Below are 17,783 nucleotides of genomic sequence, written 5' to 3'. Positions count from 1 at the left end.
TGAACTGGTGTGGCACTCAACCATCCACCTAATCGCAACCAGTGAGCTAAATCATCTCTAAGATGTACCATTGGGTTCTGGCAGACTAGACCAACAGCTTTACTTGGTTTTCTCCAGAGGTACAATTCATTGGCCGATACACTATGAATATGAAATTAGTTACGCTGGTAAAGAAGTTCAGTGATTAATTTGTTAAACTGTTTTCATTAGCACCAGCCAATTTTTGTTTATCTCTCGACAAAATGGCTCTGACCTTTATGGGACTTAACTACTGAGGTCATCAGTCCTATCGCTCGACACTTTTGTTCTCACGGGAAAAACAGGAAAAAGTCACGAGATCACCAGACCTTCTCTTGTAAATTTCAGTGGCGCCAGAACCCAGTCAAGTAAATTCTGTTCGCCAGATATCCGGTGAATCCAAACATGATCCATAAATGCTTCTCTTCTTCCATTATTCATCGCACCAACTACCAACTACGACATTGTATTACGTAACGGTAATCGTGATCCTGATATTACTGGCATTAACACGACCGTATAATTAGAGTAAGGCTCTCGACGTATCACTCTGTGACAGACATTTGTGCTTGAACTGCAACAAAGATTATTTTAAAAAACCGACAAAATTATCTTGTGAGTTCGCACTGTAGACTCTGAAATTCCATTGTTCTTCTGAATTAATGCATCAGGTCTGCCAGGACGAAGATGTTGTACATCATAAAAGCAGTGGTAACAGTGAACGCGAACGAAGGTAGCTCCTACGAAAATATGAGCGTAGACTCAGGTAGCTCCTACGCAAACACAGGTTTTCAGAATTTGTGTCTTCAGTTGCCAGGTTTCCATGTAGACTGAATGCCTATTACTGCAACGATTAAGGTGATGATACGAAAAGAATTTCGAACTCATTGTGTCTTGAGCTAAGTAGATTTTTCCAGCTGAGACCTCTAAACTTGATTAACATAAATTCAGCCCATGGCTCCTTATTACCACAGGGCCTTGCAGCCTACAATATTTTGCTATTTACGTGGCGTATATTTTAATGAGATTGTCGATTTGAGACCACTGTTCAGTTGTTGACGACAAAAATTAAAGATCACTTACGTGTTATTATCATCACTCAGTACATTTTTGAAACATTATTCATAATGGAACATTGAAGCTGCATCTCAAAATACGGTTTTAGAAGTAACCTTCACAGGAAATAAAATAAAAATTAAGGACTAGCAGAAGATGACTTACTCATATTTGGCAAAATTAGCCCACATCTCTATCATCTGAGCTCTGATAATTCCTCCATCCGAATCAGGATCCAGGTCTGTGGGTGTTGTGTACATGTAGCGCATGTCGTCGGCATGTGCTGCGCCTGAAAAAATAATGAAAAATTAAAAAGTATAAAAATAAATAAAAATTAGCACGCAGTGAAATGCAGTTAAGCTTTTGAGATCTGAGGAATAATTTTCCCCTTTTCATAAGTATTTCTCTTGCTATAGGAATGACAATCATTTTCGGGCGTTATCCTTTCCAGTAATATCGATGACGTGAAATTGTTCACAAATTCCGAGCGAAAATTTTAAAAATAAACTGAAAGTTTTGGATGCAGGAAGCAAGTAACGATAACCGCTGTACAGAAATGAGGGAGTAGAAGGACGCATCCCAAAAGATGCTCCCCACCCCCCACAAAAAAGAAATTGCCAAGTGGTGCCACGTGTTAATCTTCAGACCGTCTGCTCTAATCCCCGAATCATGGAAGTTTTGACCAGCGTTGGTGTTCTTGGGCCAATTTGTACTTACCTACGGTATTTCCTACTTGGAACAATAATAGTACTGTAAAATACTATAAAAATAACTCTTGTAACAACGTCAGTAATTAAGATCTACTTAAGAATTGTTATACGAATTACAGTTCATTACACATTTTAACTCTTTGTCTGCCCTCTAGATAAGATTATGGTTTTTCACTCGACGGGGTTATGGGGAATAAGGATTTGAAAATAAAAATTTCGCGTCACTTGCCTTTATCAAAAAGAAGAGATTTTATTATTTATGAAAAATATCAAGTTTTGAAGCTTGGAAAGACGAATATTTCCGCCAGGATAAGTTTAGAAGGACATTTTTATTCATTTTCTTGGGTATTCATGTTCTATACTGTCTCTAAGGACCAACAATCCTCTGCCGACAAACTACAGTTAAACCGCTTTACCATAAGTACAAAGTCCTGATGAAAATGTTCCCATGTTCATCCCTTGTATTCCCCAACCTATGAGAAAAAAACTCGAGATGGCAATCAAAGGACTGTAGCTTTGATGATATGCGACACTTCATACGTTGGAAACATCATGTTATTCACAATCTCTTTACAGCCTTCAGATTTGTGATCTCCAAGAAAGTGCGTATACACTGACTTGAAGGTATTCCATGCATGTTTTTCAGTCTCACCTAACGAGTTGGTGAAATCTGTATCTTGCATAACCAGTCCTATTTGGAGGCTAGGAGCCACTCATTCTTTAATCTTTACACCTCTCATCCTGGGATACATTGTCTTCAGATGTCCAGTGCTTTCACTGACATCTTCATTAACTCCATTTTAATATGTAGGGGTGGAAAACATACTTCAGGGTTTACTAAAGACTCAAACGACACACACATTTTACCTGAAATATCGGCGTTTCGCTTAGGCTACTCTTTACGTACTAGATGTTCTTTCTTGTTGTGGCTGCCCTACTCACACAGAAAGCATCAGTACTTCGCGTAAACACGCTGCATACCAGTCGATAGCCCTATGACATTCAGATCGGCACACAATATCCAGTTATATACGTCATAGTGTAAGTAACTGAGCAAATAACTTACCTGTTCACCAGTTTTCGACTGGAACTGAGAGATCTTTGTTACCATTATGAGGGAGGACTGCCTGTAAACTTGATTTCGAGGAATCAATAAGGAGTCGCCATTCCTTAGGGTTGTGAACGTGACACAGTGCTCCAAACTAAACACCAATGTCCCTACAGTATAAAAATTCGTTGAAGGAAGAGAAAAATGTTTCAAACGCATTCTGGCGCCTTTTACGCGAAGTCATTTTAAGACCTGAGCAAGAAAATTCTACCTTGCAATCACGAAGCCAATAATTCAGACTGTGCCTGTGACAGATTCAAATCCGTGCATTGGTCGTTACGTTCTCCCAGCGAAATGCAATGAGGTAATGTTGATTTTGGTGGCAAATACTATTGCTCCGTATTCGGACCAACACGTGCTGTGCTGTTTGATGCTGCTGTCTGATAACATCTCTAGACGATGTTCATTAATGGTCCGAGTACATGATGATTTGGGACGTGAAGAAGCATCGTGAGTAACTGACCGCATGGCTGAAGGCAGATCTGGATATTGGACAGCCTATTTTGATTTTGCAGAATGCCCTTTGACTTTGGTCAAGCAAAAATACCAGTCAATGGCATGATGCGTCTCTTCGCGACACAATAGGCACCATAAGTGGCATTGCTGCTCTAGAATACTGCAACCATTTACGCAAGTTACTTGCACCTGTGCCACAACAAAGATGAGGAGCAAAAAGATTACCTTGGTCCCCAATTCTGGAGCCAAAATACAACTCGTGTGTTTTATTAACTACACGACTAAGCTCATGCCCTCAGCTTTTCACTGTGTATGCTTCACATGTACAATAAGACCTACTGGGATTATTTACACCTTTTCTAGACATTTTATACAATAGTTTCTGACAGAACATACTCATACATCACAAACCCCACACAATCACAACACAGAGTACAGCAATAACTATCTTTACAGTACAGCACTAATCCCGTTTCTTCGAAATTGAACAAAAACTCACCAGGTGGCAGCACAAAGCAGAAATGTGACTCGTGTTCACGACAGCTAACATGAGATGGACCAACGGATATGTCAAAATAGACATAGTAAAGAAAGTTTCCCTGTTTCATCTGAACTGAAACTTTTTTCTGTTAAATTAAAGTATATTTCCGTAACAGAGAAGAAACAGACATTGAGAAGAAACCATACGTGATCGAGAAAAACTAAAATCAAATCTGAATTTAGCAAACAATAATTACTGAAAATCAGCTTGTTACGTGCAGAGTGAGAAACGTGTGTAGTGCAATGTAATTAGAGCATGAAAAATGCGAAAATTCTTAGTTCTAGAGTTCTTGTTCTGTCCCTGCTAGCGGCGAACATTCTTAATTACCACCCACTCCTGTTTCACACGCTCTGCATCCAGGACCTCATCCGCTACTGCCTAATCCTCAAGCCCATCATACCTCCGCTGGCGGAACTATGAAGTCTGTCCATAAAGCGATTAGCTACAGTGTGCACAAACATTCACGAAAAAATAACCGAAATTACTTTTTCTGAAATCCATCTTATTTTGATAGCATTATTGCTAACTATTCTGACGTTGGGCTTTTATAAGACATAATTAAGCAAGCATCTTGATCGTCAAAGTTGGCAGCTCTTTTTCTGTTTACATATTCGTCGACTATAGGATGTTGGTTTTTAACTAATACACAAGAGCAATCGATTGCCAAGTTAGCATTTCCAGCCCCCATTTGTGTTTGGCTTTCTCATGTGCGATTGTAGTGGTAAGAAATTTGTTCTAGTCCGAAATCGAATTTTTGGTTGTTAACGAAACATACCAAAAAGACCTCGTAGGAGTTCCTCGAAGCAATTCTGACTTGTTCATCATCACACTGACAACCAGAGTCGTCTAGGAAAATCCTCGTCTTTGGTTGGGGCTCACATCTTATTTCTGTTACATTAAGAAATAATCACTGTTTCTGATGTGTTGGCAAATGTGCCAACACCTTGTAGATAGAGGCGGCCTAAATGCACGCTATCTAACGCAGACGGGCGTGAATTCTGGAACAGGATAAGTAGTGAATTCTAATAAGAAAAGTATGCAGCTCCTCGAATACTTATCTTTTATTCTTTGATGTGGTACATCGCTCTTGATAATACAAATAAGACTATCTTCAGATACGGTTAATGGCGCCTTGCTAGGTCGTAGCCATGGACTTAGCTGAAGGCTATTCTAACTGTCTCTCGGCAAATGAGAGAAGGCTTCGTCAGTGTAGTCGCTAGCAAAGTCGTCGTACAACTGGGGCGAGTGCTAGTCCGTATCTCGAGACCTGCCTTGTGGTGGCGCTCGGTCTACGATCACACAGTGGCGACACGCGGGTCCGTCATGTACTAAATGGACCGCGGCCGATTTAAGCTACCACCTAGCAAGTGTGGTGTCTGGCGGTGACACCACAGTTTCGACGTGAATATGCGCGGTTCTTTACAATTTTGTGTTCCACTGTCTCTACATATTTTATCACTTTAAATTTTGTGAAAGAAGTCTACGAAGGAGTGTAGCTTCTCACCCTCCTGTGTTGACAGACCAAATGAGCAACGAAATGCGAAGCATTCCTAGATTCCTTTATTGGATCTTTATTAATGCCTAAATGCGTTTCGCGTCTGAAATAGACGTGTGAGAAGGTGCTGTTGAAGACACCAGTCACGTGGCACAAATGTTCATTGGTGTGGAACTAGGCCGCAACTTACTTTTATTGATACTGCGCGTTTTGTGGAGCCAGTACGCGCATTGACGACACCACTCTGTCCGCCAGCTCTTCTCACGCATCAGTTTCGTGTGAGATTTTTTTTTTCAGGAAAAGCGAGAGGGACGGAGTAATATGACAGGTTTGATGCGGACCACGACGATTTCCGCTCGAGCTCAGTAACATATCCGACGTCCTCGATTATTTATTGTGTATATTTTAGTCACAATCTTCCGCCTCACTTTGTGCTCTCGGAAGGTTCCTCTTGTACCGTGACAGTAATTTACTCATGTCTTAACACACTGTCATCATGTCGGGTCCTCCAGCGAGTGCTGTCTAGGTGTTACTTTCCTCGTCGATTGTAGAGAGAAACGCCTCATTTGTTATGTTATCGTTTCCACTGCATTGTCAACACCCGTCTGTAGCATCCTTCCGTATGGCCTTCAGATAAAAGAACCTCCTTCGTCCGTTATGAATTATTTTGCCTAAGCGTATCATGATTCTTTTCACTACTTCTGCTACATGGGGCCACATTTTCTTATTAAATGGGTTGGTAATCTAATTTCTGCGTCTCCTCAATACTTTCGTGTTCATTGACTTACTTTCAACCACATTCTACGCTTAATACGTTGCTCACTGCATTTAACCGCTCCTGTATTCTTCCTCGCTTTCACAGAGAATGTCAATACTTTCAACCAATCTCATCATTGATATTCTTTTACGACTAATTTTAATTCCTCTCTGGAACCTTTATTTCCGCTATAGCTTCTTCACTATACAGGTTCAATAGTAGAGTAGGAAGACTTTATACTTTATCTCTAGCGCACCCTTTTTTAATATGATATTTTGATCTTCCATTGTCATTGTTCACTCATCGGTCTTGGTCGATATTTTTTTATTTTTTTTTTTCTACGCCAGCAAATTGTATTATAGTTCCTCCTCCACGTAGAGACTCAACTGTGCTCCCCACTGTAGTCTTTCCACCTAACTTTTCTCATCTCCGCAATCGATAATAATATTCGTTGTGTAACATTAATGTTGATACCCCTGCTTTAAATGATGTGAATGTTGGGTTTGAATTTTGAATATGTTGCATCTATCCTTCCAACGATTCTGTATTTTTATTACTTAACGCTTTTCTTGCAGCAATTTCGTTTTATCATCAATGATAAAATCCGCTACAGTGGTAAAAATTATTTATTTCTAAAAAGGAAAGTCCAACACGGTTTCAAACCATGTATTCCGTCTTCAGGTGCGTATTAAATTGTATGTCCAAAACGACGCATAATGGATGTTATAATGTGTTAGACTAGTGCGTCCGGACCTTTTTCAGTTATGTATCCTTTGTGAATTCACATTTTAAAATGTACCTGACGATGGGATACATTTTCTGAAGCCGGATTGTTTTTCATTTTTAGAAATAAATAATTTTTACAGCTGTGGCGGATTTTATTATTGATGAGGAATAAAAGTTATGGATGTCCGGTCAAGAAAAAATTTCGGTTTAGTTTCCTTGTACTTCGATTTGCTATCAATACTAGACGACTTACATTGTCTTATTCCTTTCTTTCCCTGAACATGTTTCCAGTTCTCCTTTTGTCCATCAACTGAAACATTTCATTCGTTATCCACAGTTCCTTCACAGTCATCTTTCGTAAGCCTGTAATTGTCTGTCCAGCTCCTGTGGTTATAATTTTTAGAGATGTCCGGTCTCCTAAATTGAACTACCTACTGCGGTATTCATCACCTCAGTATCTACAGCCTATCGAACTTTGAAGGCACACCATCGTTCCTCAGTACCTCAGCCTCCTACTTCTTCGTGCCTTCACTCTTGCTGATGATTCTTTTAACTTCAGCCTACTCTATATCATCACTCAAGTGAAACAGAAATCTACATCCGCTCCCAGGTAAACCTTACAATCCAGTATCTGATCGTGGAATATCTGTTTCAATATGATGTAATGCAGCTGGCACCTTCCACAAGCTCCTGGCGTTTTCCGAGTGTACCTCCCCCTCTTGTGACTTTTGAAATTTAAATGCGAACATTTTAGGTTAGGCTTTACCGTGACTGTTACTGATATTACATGGAACAACAACTTTACTGTTACAAGTCACTGTTTATTTATCTCCAAGACGCGTTTCAAAGGTTTAAACCTCCATCATCAGGTGGATTTACATTTGTTAGTATGACATTTCTGTGTGTGTTGTGTTACGATTTTTTGGAGGAATTTGTGGCAATCTCCTCCAAATATTCGTAATATAACTGCACACAGTACACAATGGTGTGAAACGTGTTCGTATCTTTCCTCATTTAACGTTTTCTCAGACGCAATAAATGTAACGTCGCTAAGTACCAAAAGCACCCCCATACCGTAATTCTTTGTCCTCCGAGCTTCACTGTTGGCACTACATATCCTAACAAGTAATGTTCTTCAGGCATTAACCAAACGCATATCCTTTCACTGGATTGCCACGGGGTATAATATGACTCATCGCTCCAGATCACTGGTTTCCAGTCGTTCATTGTCCATTGGCGCCGGTCTTAACACCGCCTCAAGCATCGGTTAGCACTGACTGTAGAAACGTGTGGCTTGTGAGCAACTGCTTGAACATTGCACCCTACTCTTCTGAACAACCTACACACCGTCACTGTGATAACTGGACTGTTGGTAGCGATTTGGAACGCACGGGTGATTCTCGCCGCTGATTTCATGCGATTATTTAAAACCTCCGTCCCCAATGCTCGACGGTCCCTATCCGTAAATCCGTTAGTTCCTTCTGATCTTGACTATCTGTTGTTGTTGCTGTGCGTGTCCACTTCACAATCACATCACGAACAGTCAATTTGGGCTGCTTTTGAAGAGTTGAAACGTCCCAGATGGGTATGTTACTAAATGAGAAGTCCACGTTGAATGTCACTGAGCGCCCCTGAGCAATCCATTTTGCAGTCACTGCTTCTCTACCAACTACACTGGCGGGTAGGTGTCTCGTGACACGTACTGGCGAGTTCCGCGTTTTATTGTAGGTCAGGATACATTTGACCAGACTGTGAGGAATTGACAGATAGATGTAGCGGGATGTGAAACCAGGCATTCCTCTGGAGTTCTTCCACAAGTATCATTTTTTCTAAAAGTTTGTAATTTTTAGCGATGTTTAAGAGTGTCTCATTCAGGCACGATGAAAGTTTCTTACACAAAATGAGATTTATAGGACTCTAAATATGATGTGGCTAATCTAACGAAAATACAGATGCAGGACAAATCTTAGCAGACTCCAGTAGAAATGGATGCACTCCTACTGTTGATAATTTTGCTGCTGCACCTTTGAGACTTTCCAGTTTCTGCTGAATGGCCTTTCAGAACTGTCACAGTGAACATCAATGATAATCATCTGAGTAAGTTGTGCCAGACAGTTTTCTCTGGTATGGGCGCAGGTACTCGATATTCACCTGCATATTCTGTAGTCTAATGAATGTTGCGTGGAAGCTATGCTCGTTTTTCCTCAAAGTCCCGACGAAGTAACGTCCAGGAATTTGACTCTGAGGTGATCTTCAGTAGAATGGGCATATTACTGTTTTAAATCTTTCTAGTAGAAATATACGAATTGTTTTGATTCGAATAAATACAAGTAAACCATTAACTTATTTTGTGAACTACCACCAATTTATCAGAGGGTCGTAATAGATAAATTGCATACAAATAAAAGTTATTATGGTGTTTATTAATTAAATTCCTGTAATTGGTGTACCAAATTCATTAAATTTATTGGGACTAATGTGTGTTACTTTAATAAGTTTGTTTGCAGCTTGCTGCACTTAAATACACTATTTGTAAATAGGAAACACATTCTAAGACAAAAAAGAACGCACCACAAAGAAATTAGCTGTAATGGATGGATGTCGATAGATGTGATGTACAAGTGATTACAATTTCAGAGGAACTGAATGTTTTACTGAAGAGAAAGAGCTTTAAGAAATTGATCAAATCAATAACTCGTTGGTTCACCAGTTATTCGGCTTAAAATTGATTGACACAGTTGCTGGATATCCTCTTGAGGAATATCTTGCTAAATTCTGCCCAAGTGGCATGTTAGATCATCAGAATCCCGAGCTGGTTTGCAGACCTTCTCCATAATCCTCCAAACGTTCTCAGCTGGAGAGAGATCCGACGACCCTGCTAGCTAAGGTGGGGTTTGACAGGCAGAAAGATAAGCAGTAGAAAATCCCGCCGTGTGCAGGTGGGCCTTATCTAGCCGAAATGGAAGCCCAGGATGGCCTGCCGTGAGGGGTAACAAAACTGGGAGTAAACTATGGTCGACGTACCACTGTGCTATAAGGGCAGAGCGGATGAAAATCAAAGGCGTCCTGCTATGAGAAGAAATGGCAGCTCAGACCACTCCTGGTTTTCGGACCGTAGGATGGGTAACAGGCTGGCATCCCAACGTGACTGGGGCGTCCCAGTCATGACTTCGCTGATCATCGGGGCTCAGTTTCATGCAGGACCCGTCACTGAAGAGAATTCTACTTCAGTCAATGAGATTCCAGGCCGAAGACGTGTCTGGAGATGCTGTAGACAGCGGAAACTGATTGTCGCCCGGCATACTGCCCCAAAACTAGGAATCTTTTGATAGCAGCACCACCTGAGTTGTCACTCGCACCCCCCCCCCCCCCCCCCCCCGGCACATTACAGCATCGGTGATGTTATATGTCCCGTTTTGTTGCCCTTCGTGGCAAGCCATCCTGGGCTTATAGTATTGCAGGATAATGGCTGCCGGCTCACGACGAGAATTTCTACTCGTCTTGGGGCATGGCGAATTCTACTTTGACCCGCAAGATCGCCGTGTCTCTTCCCGTTTGGAGCATGATTGGCTCGAGATTTTTACGATCTAGTAGGCCCATTCGACAGAACTTGGCACAATATCAACTAGAAGGACATCGGTCTGTCAATTAATTAGAAGCCGAATAACTGGTGGACCAACGCGTTAGTAACTCGATCAGTTAATGAAGCTCTTTCTCTTGAGTAAGTCATCGAATTTTTCTGAAATTGTAATCATTTGTTTGTCTGTGTACGTGCAGCGCATCTGCCGATTTCCGACTCATTCGGATAATTCCTCTGTGGTGCGCCTATTTTCGTCTTAGAGTGTGTAATAAAAATAAATAAGCTCCTTAAAATTCAGCACTATCTGTATATAAACGAAATGCCTAAAGCTGCCTTGCGAAAACGACACTATTTAAAATAGCTTCTCCCAGTGGTACTAGGAAAGTTTTCTCCACGATATGCAAAAATGAGAGACTTTATACGAAGTATGTCTGAGAGGGGTGACAGCGTTGATTATTGCATTGAGCTGTAGTTTGCCGCTGTGGCCAGTCGACTGTACTCGTAATGAGTGTGAGGACTCGTTATTAAGTCCAATGGAGCAGCGAACGTACATAAAATTTCCTTACCGGAATGGAAAAACGTTCGCAAAGACACATGAGTTGATGCTGTCGCCATACGAAACATATTTCTGAAGGAAAATATTTCAGCGACTGGCTCCAGTTACAGCAGAATACATAGAAAGTTGTTACTGATGAGTCACGTCCGAATCAACAGCCAGCAATCACAATCATAGTTAACATCAAACAGCAGCTAAGGCTTTTGCCGAAAATACTTTTTGTTGTTGAAGGATTTAGCATTGACCCAGTACGGCATGTCGCTGATACACGTGCCTGAGAACCTACTTTTTCTGCGAACTACCAGGATAGTTGCTGCCAGTTCAACGTGCTAAAGGGTGAGCCACTATAACGTATCGAGATCAATAATGTCAGCATCACATTCCAACTGGTGTAACTTCATTACTTAGTTTTGATAAATGAAGGTTTTGCTGAAAATTTTCAGCAATTTTATAAACTTGAAAGAAGTATTTGTTGCCAGTGCAGAGTACTCGAAAAGTGAAGAAAAATGTGTAGTATAGTTTTTTGTGGTATCGTTTGCCCAATGAATTAGCAAAATTATCAGCATGTCAGTTTCTTTGCTGTGGTGAAGTTACTTAAATTCATAGATATGAAATAGCTCAAGAGAATTTCCTGAGTATGTTATTTAAATAATTGCCTCTCGTACCTGGGCCACCAGGATATAAGCTGAGGGGACCGACGTACGAAAACTGGTAGTAGTAGACCGGCTGCGAGGATAAGCGAAACATGCTCCTGATAGCGGCATCCACTCCCTCCACGAAGAAGAGGTGCGAATCAAACTGCGAAACATAATGAAAGCATCATAAGCATTGTTGTGAAGTCAGTAAACACACAGCCAATCTTCTTATTCGAGTGTAATTAATCGAACGATATACAGAATATGCGCAGAAATGAAATGTAAATTTTGTATACATTTTTCAAGAACATAGAAAAAAAGAATTAAATGTTTTTTTCCCTGTCGCTGGAAAGGATTGTATGCTACTTTTAACATTAATTGCGGAATAGAAGTTTGGCTAATGGGAAGTAAACTCAGAATGTAAGCCTCAAATGTGTTTTTCTGTTAGACCAGCGTTACGAAAATTGTAACATAAACATTACGAATGACGTCAGTATGCTCTACCAGGAATGAGTCATAATATCTTACTTTTCGTATGGCTCTGTGATTGCTTCATGACTGTCAGTAGGCATTTTTGCTGCTTTTGCTTCCAATGTGGCACACCCAACCACTACTTAAGTCACTATTAAGGGAGACTGGTTCTCTGTAACTTTCGGCCATCTCTGTTCCTCGCGTCGGTAGTCAAACACGTGTGTTGGCAATTTTGGCCACTAGTAGATATCTAACCAGCCAGTCGTCCAAATGTGCCCTAATATTTCGCTATGATTGGGATTTAAGCTAGTCTTATTCTTTTTTTTTTTTTTTAATTCTGGCTTTCAGGAGGTACCCGTTCAGTCATCTCAACAGAGGAAGCACGATACGATAGCCTGTTACGACAATGCAGAAGATTCATGCTGACCAAACTATACCCCGATACGAAGTTACATAGGCTTAGACTCTCCCTGTAACGCCATGTAGGCGATTTGCGTGTCAGTTAAAATGATACGAAGACAAGGACAACACAACACCTAGTTTCCAAGTGGAGAAAATCACCGATCCGGTCGGGCATCGAACCCGGGCCCCTTCAGCACGTTATCTGCCGCACTGACCCCTCGTACGGATATACGATAGCATTTTCGATCGCAGGATGGTAACGCGACCTGTACGCTATTGCTTCTCCTCCTCTTTGGGCCAAATATCGAACATGAACATATTTCTATCATCGACTTTTATATCGGCTAAAATCATTCCGTGAGTGTCCTTAATTACCCTTACATTGGGAAAAACTGCATTGTATATCTAGTATGTAATCATGACAGTTAGCGCATATCGACTTTACGTGTCTATCCCAGGTAATGCTTTAAACGAAGAATACGTGGATTACAGTCAGGTGTGGAAGTTCAAATCTAATGTGATTGTGGCGCCTTGTGAATCAATGGCACTGCTAATTTTAACTAGGAGCTTATCATATTCACTCACAGCGCTGAGCGAAGCCTCTTCCAGACCTTTTCACCAGACAAACGGTCGTCAGTGGAAACCTAATCAGTGATATCCGGATTAGATGTTACCTATGTTAGCCAACAGTCAAGTTTTACATTAAGCGCATAGGACTGTTTCTCAATAATCTTCCGTGCTAGTAGTGATCTGCTTTCACATTAGACAAAACCTAAAATCGGATAACTGACGTGTGCGATAAAAAACCATATTTGCCATGTGAATTTATGGAGGATAGTCCTACAAGTAAACCTACCCAACGGACACAATTCCATTTTGCACAGCTTTCAATATATTGTAGAGCACACTAAAATATGCGACACATATTCCTTTATAAGTGTCAATACGACCTTTAAGGGGGTGAAATAACCCCCTAAAAAACCGAGTTTGATATTTCTGAATGAATAACGTCCAAATGGCACCAGATGTACAAAAACAGCTTCAAATGAGAGTTCTTTCGTTTTTGATGTACGTTACAACTGTGCACCTAACTTTGTCTAAAGGTCATTTTTTTTCGAAATCACCTCGCTACCTCTCCACTATTTTGTTTTTAATTTGGACATTTGACTAATGGCAATATGTACAGCGTTGTTAATGCCAAATTCAATCATATATGATGAAGTGGTATTCAAAGATGCATTGGTCAAAAATAAGATAGAAATATTTCTATAGCACAGTGTGCTGCCCCCAATGTGTGTCTTCAATGCGAAATGTCATGTTGGGTTGTCTGATAAGTCTTTCCGTGATAAATACATTCTAAATGTGCATTCTATACACATTTTTCTGTACATATTCTACTCACATTGTTCTGTATATATTCATTTTTCTTAATTTCATAAAATATAAAGTATCATGTATTGGATTCGGGCTTTTTGTTCTCATTTCATGTAAATCTTTTTTTTTCGAGTTGTAACCTTTCCAGCTTTAATTATGTTATATTTTAAATTGTTTAAGCATTATTGTGGCAACGTTATTGTAAATCTGTACAATAATGAGCAAACACAGAACTGTTCGTGTCAAAAATGCTGAAAGCACTTCGATTTTGTGCACGAAGCACATAGGACAATTGCAGTTTCAGGATCACAGTTTTTAAATAAAAAGTGAAAGGAGTCTCACATTCAGGTGGTTTCTGTTCAGTATGACCACTCTCGTACCATGGATATTTAAAATGGTTGACAAATCTGGGACAAGAAAACGGTGAATGAGGTATTTAACTTTTAGAATGTTATTCCTTAAATCCAAGTTAACATCCTAACCATATAATAACGTCTGAAAAATTTTTCAAGAAATTTTTCCACAGCCGGAATGCATATACATCTAATGCCTGAATCATACCGGCGTTCCGACAGGAATCGTTGAAATATTACATGTTTAGTAACGATGTTAAATATTTTTTCGTTTTGTCCGGTTCATGACTCTAAAGACAAGACAGGTTTTTTATTCGTATTAGGTACATAAACATGTTCAAACGATTTCCTTACCAGCTCTGCTGCCAGTTCACCGGATGTAGAAGTGAACATTGGGATATTACCTGCTTTGTATAGATCTTTTTTAACTTGTCAGGTTTCTCTTTCAAAATTATGAGCAAGGGAGTCATTAAATATCCGCTTGCAGGTATCATGGGTTGTATCATGTAATTATGTTTTAAGGCATTCAGGAATTGTGCTGGAATTTCAACTCTGGATGTTCATCTGAAGTATAATGTTCGTCCTGCATGCACTGAAACGTGATGGTCAGAATAATACTCATTACCCGCTCCAACTAATACAGTTTTCGATTTCACAGTGTCCTCATTTCTTCTTTATTCGCTGTTTGCGACTGAGTAATGACTTTATTGGTTTCCCTTGAAGCAATCCTGTGTCTTCGTCTAAAATTATGAATTCGTTTTTAGGAAGCCTTGAACAAACGTTGTGATGAATTACCATCATCCCTTCATCAAGCCTGTCTCTTTGTCTCCAGATCATTTATCGCTATTGATTTGTCCATGGCAATCCGAAATTTGTCTAATACTATACTTGGAAATACCTAATAAATTTTCATTTCGCGTCCCACGTGCATCAATTTGTGCTTCCCGTTTACTGTGATCTCTTTTTGTTATCTTTGTGTTCCCAATTGCAAATTTGTTTTTACCAGATAGTCAAACTGTAACACGTTTTTGTTTCTATTCAAGATCTACCTCACCTTGGTTTTTATTTTTTCAACTTTGTACATAGTAAATACAAAACGATAAACACATATACACATACGCACATGCTCACACACACACACACACACACACACACACACACCCACGCACACCCACACACACACACACACACAAACTAACCACCTGTTTAATAGCTTATTTGTCCGTTTTTCGAAAGAAATACATCACTGATTCTGCGTATCAGGGATCCGACAGTTTGTTGGTAGGTTTATGGAGATATAGGGCGTTAGACGCCAACGCAAAGGTCACGTAATTCGTGTAAATATCGGACCGCTCATTTGCGTACGTGGAGATGGCTTCCGATAGCGACCCATATGGGTTTAATTGGATTTACAACAGACGAATTTCGTCACCGAGACATCAGCGTTAGTTCTTTACAATGCTCCTCAAACCACTATAGCATTAATCTAGCTCCGAGCCATGGATAAATGTACAGCTGAAAGATGAATTCGCCGACGGGGAAGACATCAAGTACGAAGGGATGCAAGTGCTTCGCAGCTGCCAGCGTGTCTTCGATTACTACCACACGCCGCATGCAAACGCGGGAGAATGTCTCCCATAGCACAATATTGCGCCCAGCAGCCTGCGTCCGTGGAGCGCTGCACCTTTCGAGCCGTCGTTTGTGGAGACGACGGCGTTTGTGGAGACGACCAGCGACCTAATGTAGCAAAAATGTGATTCGTCCGAAGAGCCGACAAGTTTGATCGACGGTCGAGCCCCCATGGTACTGTGTTCACTGCAATCGTAACTGACGAAGTCCCAGAGTCAACATGTAAACACGTAGGGGTGGTTTGCTGCGGAGCTCCATGTTCAACAATGTGCGATGAACGGCGAGCTCCGAAAAGTTATGCGTGCGTTGGCATTGTGCTCTTTCGTCAGAGAGGCCACAGATCATCATCTGTGCTCCTTTATAGAGCAGAAAAACATCCGAACACCAGAGTCGTAGACGTCCAACCATTTAGCGCCGTGCTAGTTCCACTGTCGTCCTACTTTTTTCGTTAGATGCTAACGAGAGTAGCACCTGAAGTTTCGACCAGCTTCGCCGTTGTCTGGATACTCTTTAGACTCTGCATTATAATATACTGCCTTTGCAAAGTCGCTTATCCCAGTGGTTTTCCCTATTTGCAGCCCATATCTTCGCTACGGTGATCCACCGTCCATCCTTGCTCCGCTTACATACTTCTGAAGCTACGTCACGGCCCGCAACGCCACCAAGCAGCACCCAACGTCGCGGTGGGTATTGGTCATAATGTTTTAGCTTATCAGTGTATATGAACAATAAAATATTCACTCTTGAAGATGTGATCCGAGAGAAACAGCAGACTGCACGTCCAAAATACGACGCATCGGCATCACAATCATTCAACACCTTTTGACCCTAACAACACTTTGTTTCTTCATTATTGTACTGATTTTCAGTAACGTTACAACAGTAATATACAAACAGTTTCAAAGGTTTCCAGAATGACATTTTCACACTGCAGCGGAGTGAGCGCTGATGTGAAACTTTCTGGCAGATTAAAACTGTGTGGCCGACCGAGACTCGAACTCGTGACCTTTGCCTTTCGCGGGCAAGTGCTCTACCATCTGAGCCACCGAAGCACGACTGAGGCCTGGTACTCACAGCTTTACTTCTGCCAGTATCTCGTCTCCTACCTTCCAAACTTTACAGAAGCTCTCCTGCGATACTGGCAGAAGTAAAGCTGTGAGTACCGGGCGTGAGTCGTGCTTCGCTAGCTCAGGTGATAGGGCGCTTGCCCGCGAAAGGCAAAGGTCCCGAGTTCGAGTCTCTGTCGGGCACACAGTTTTAATCTGCCAAGAAGTTTCAGTTTCAGAGGTAACACAAATGTGAAAAGGCTTGAACTTGAAAAAAAAATACGCGACATTACAGCAGAAAACACGAATCCAGTACAAGATATTTTGTATTTCACAACATTAAAAGAAAAAAAAGAACAGTTGTGGAACAATATGCGTAGAATATATGTTTATAATAAATTTATCAGGGAAGGACTTATTAAACAACCCAGCATGACAATTAGCAATGAAGAGACACACATCGGGCACGCATACAGCAATATAGGTATATTTCTAGATTATTTCGGACAAATATTCTGGAATACCGCTTCATCATATGAGACTGAATCTATTATTAATGATGCCACACATTTTGCTATTAGTCAAATGTCTAAATGGAGACCTAAATAGTGGAGAGAGAATTTCGAAAAACGAACCCCGTGACGAAACACAGCCGGCCGCTGTGATCGGGCGGTTCTAGGCGCTTCAGTCCGGAACCGCGCCCCTCCTACGGTCATTTTGGTGCACCATTGTAATTAACTTATAAAGTATAGAACTTTTATTTGAATTTTGTTATACCTGTTATCGTTTCAACGGTGTTCATTCAGAAATTTTTAACTCAGTTTTTTAACGACTGTATGGTCATGTATAAAAGATTATGTGTCTTTTATT

General features: G+C 40.8%; 1 protein-coding gene across 1 annotated transcript in view; it reads right to left on the bottom strand.

Annotated features, from left to right (window-relative positions):
• Window positions 1–1,235: 1,235 nt before the first annotated feature.
• LOC124775776 (esterase FE4-like) overlaps window positions 1,236–17,783 on the bottom strand; it is a 78,315-nt gene continuing 61,767 nt past the window's right edge. The window contains exons 7-8 of the mRNA XM_047250606.1: window positions 11,669–11,801; window positions 1,236–1,363 (exon numbers count right to left, since the gene is read on the bottom strand). Of these exons, the coding sequence (XP_047106562.1) occupies window positions 1,236–1,363; window positions 11,669–11,801 (261 nt within the window). The remainder of the gene's footprint in view (window positions 1,364–11,668; window positions 11,802–17,783) is intronic.

This window comes from Schistocerca piceifrons, chromosome 2, assembly GCF_021461385.2.
Source record: "Schistocerca piceifrons isolate TAMUIC-IGC-003096 chromosome 2, iqSchPice1.1, whole genome shotgun sequence".
Lineage (NCBI taxonomy): Eukaryota > Metazoa > Arthropoda > Insecta > Orthoptera > Acrididae > Schistocerca > Schistocerca piceifrons.
This window is presented reverse-complemented; position numbering and strand designations above follow the sequence as displayed.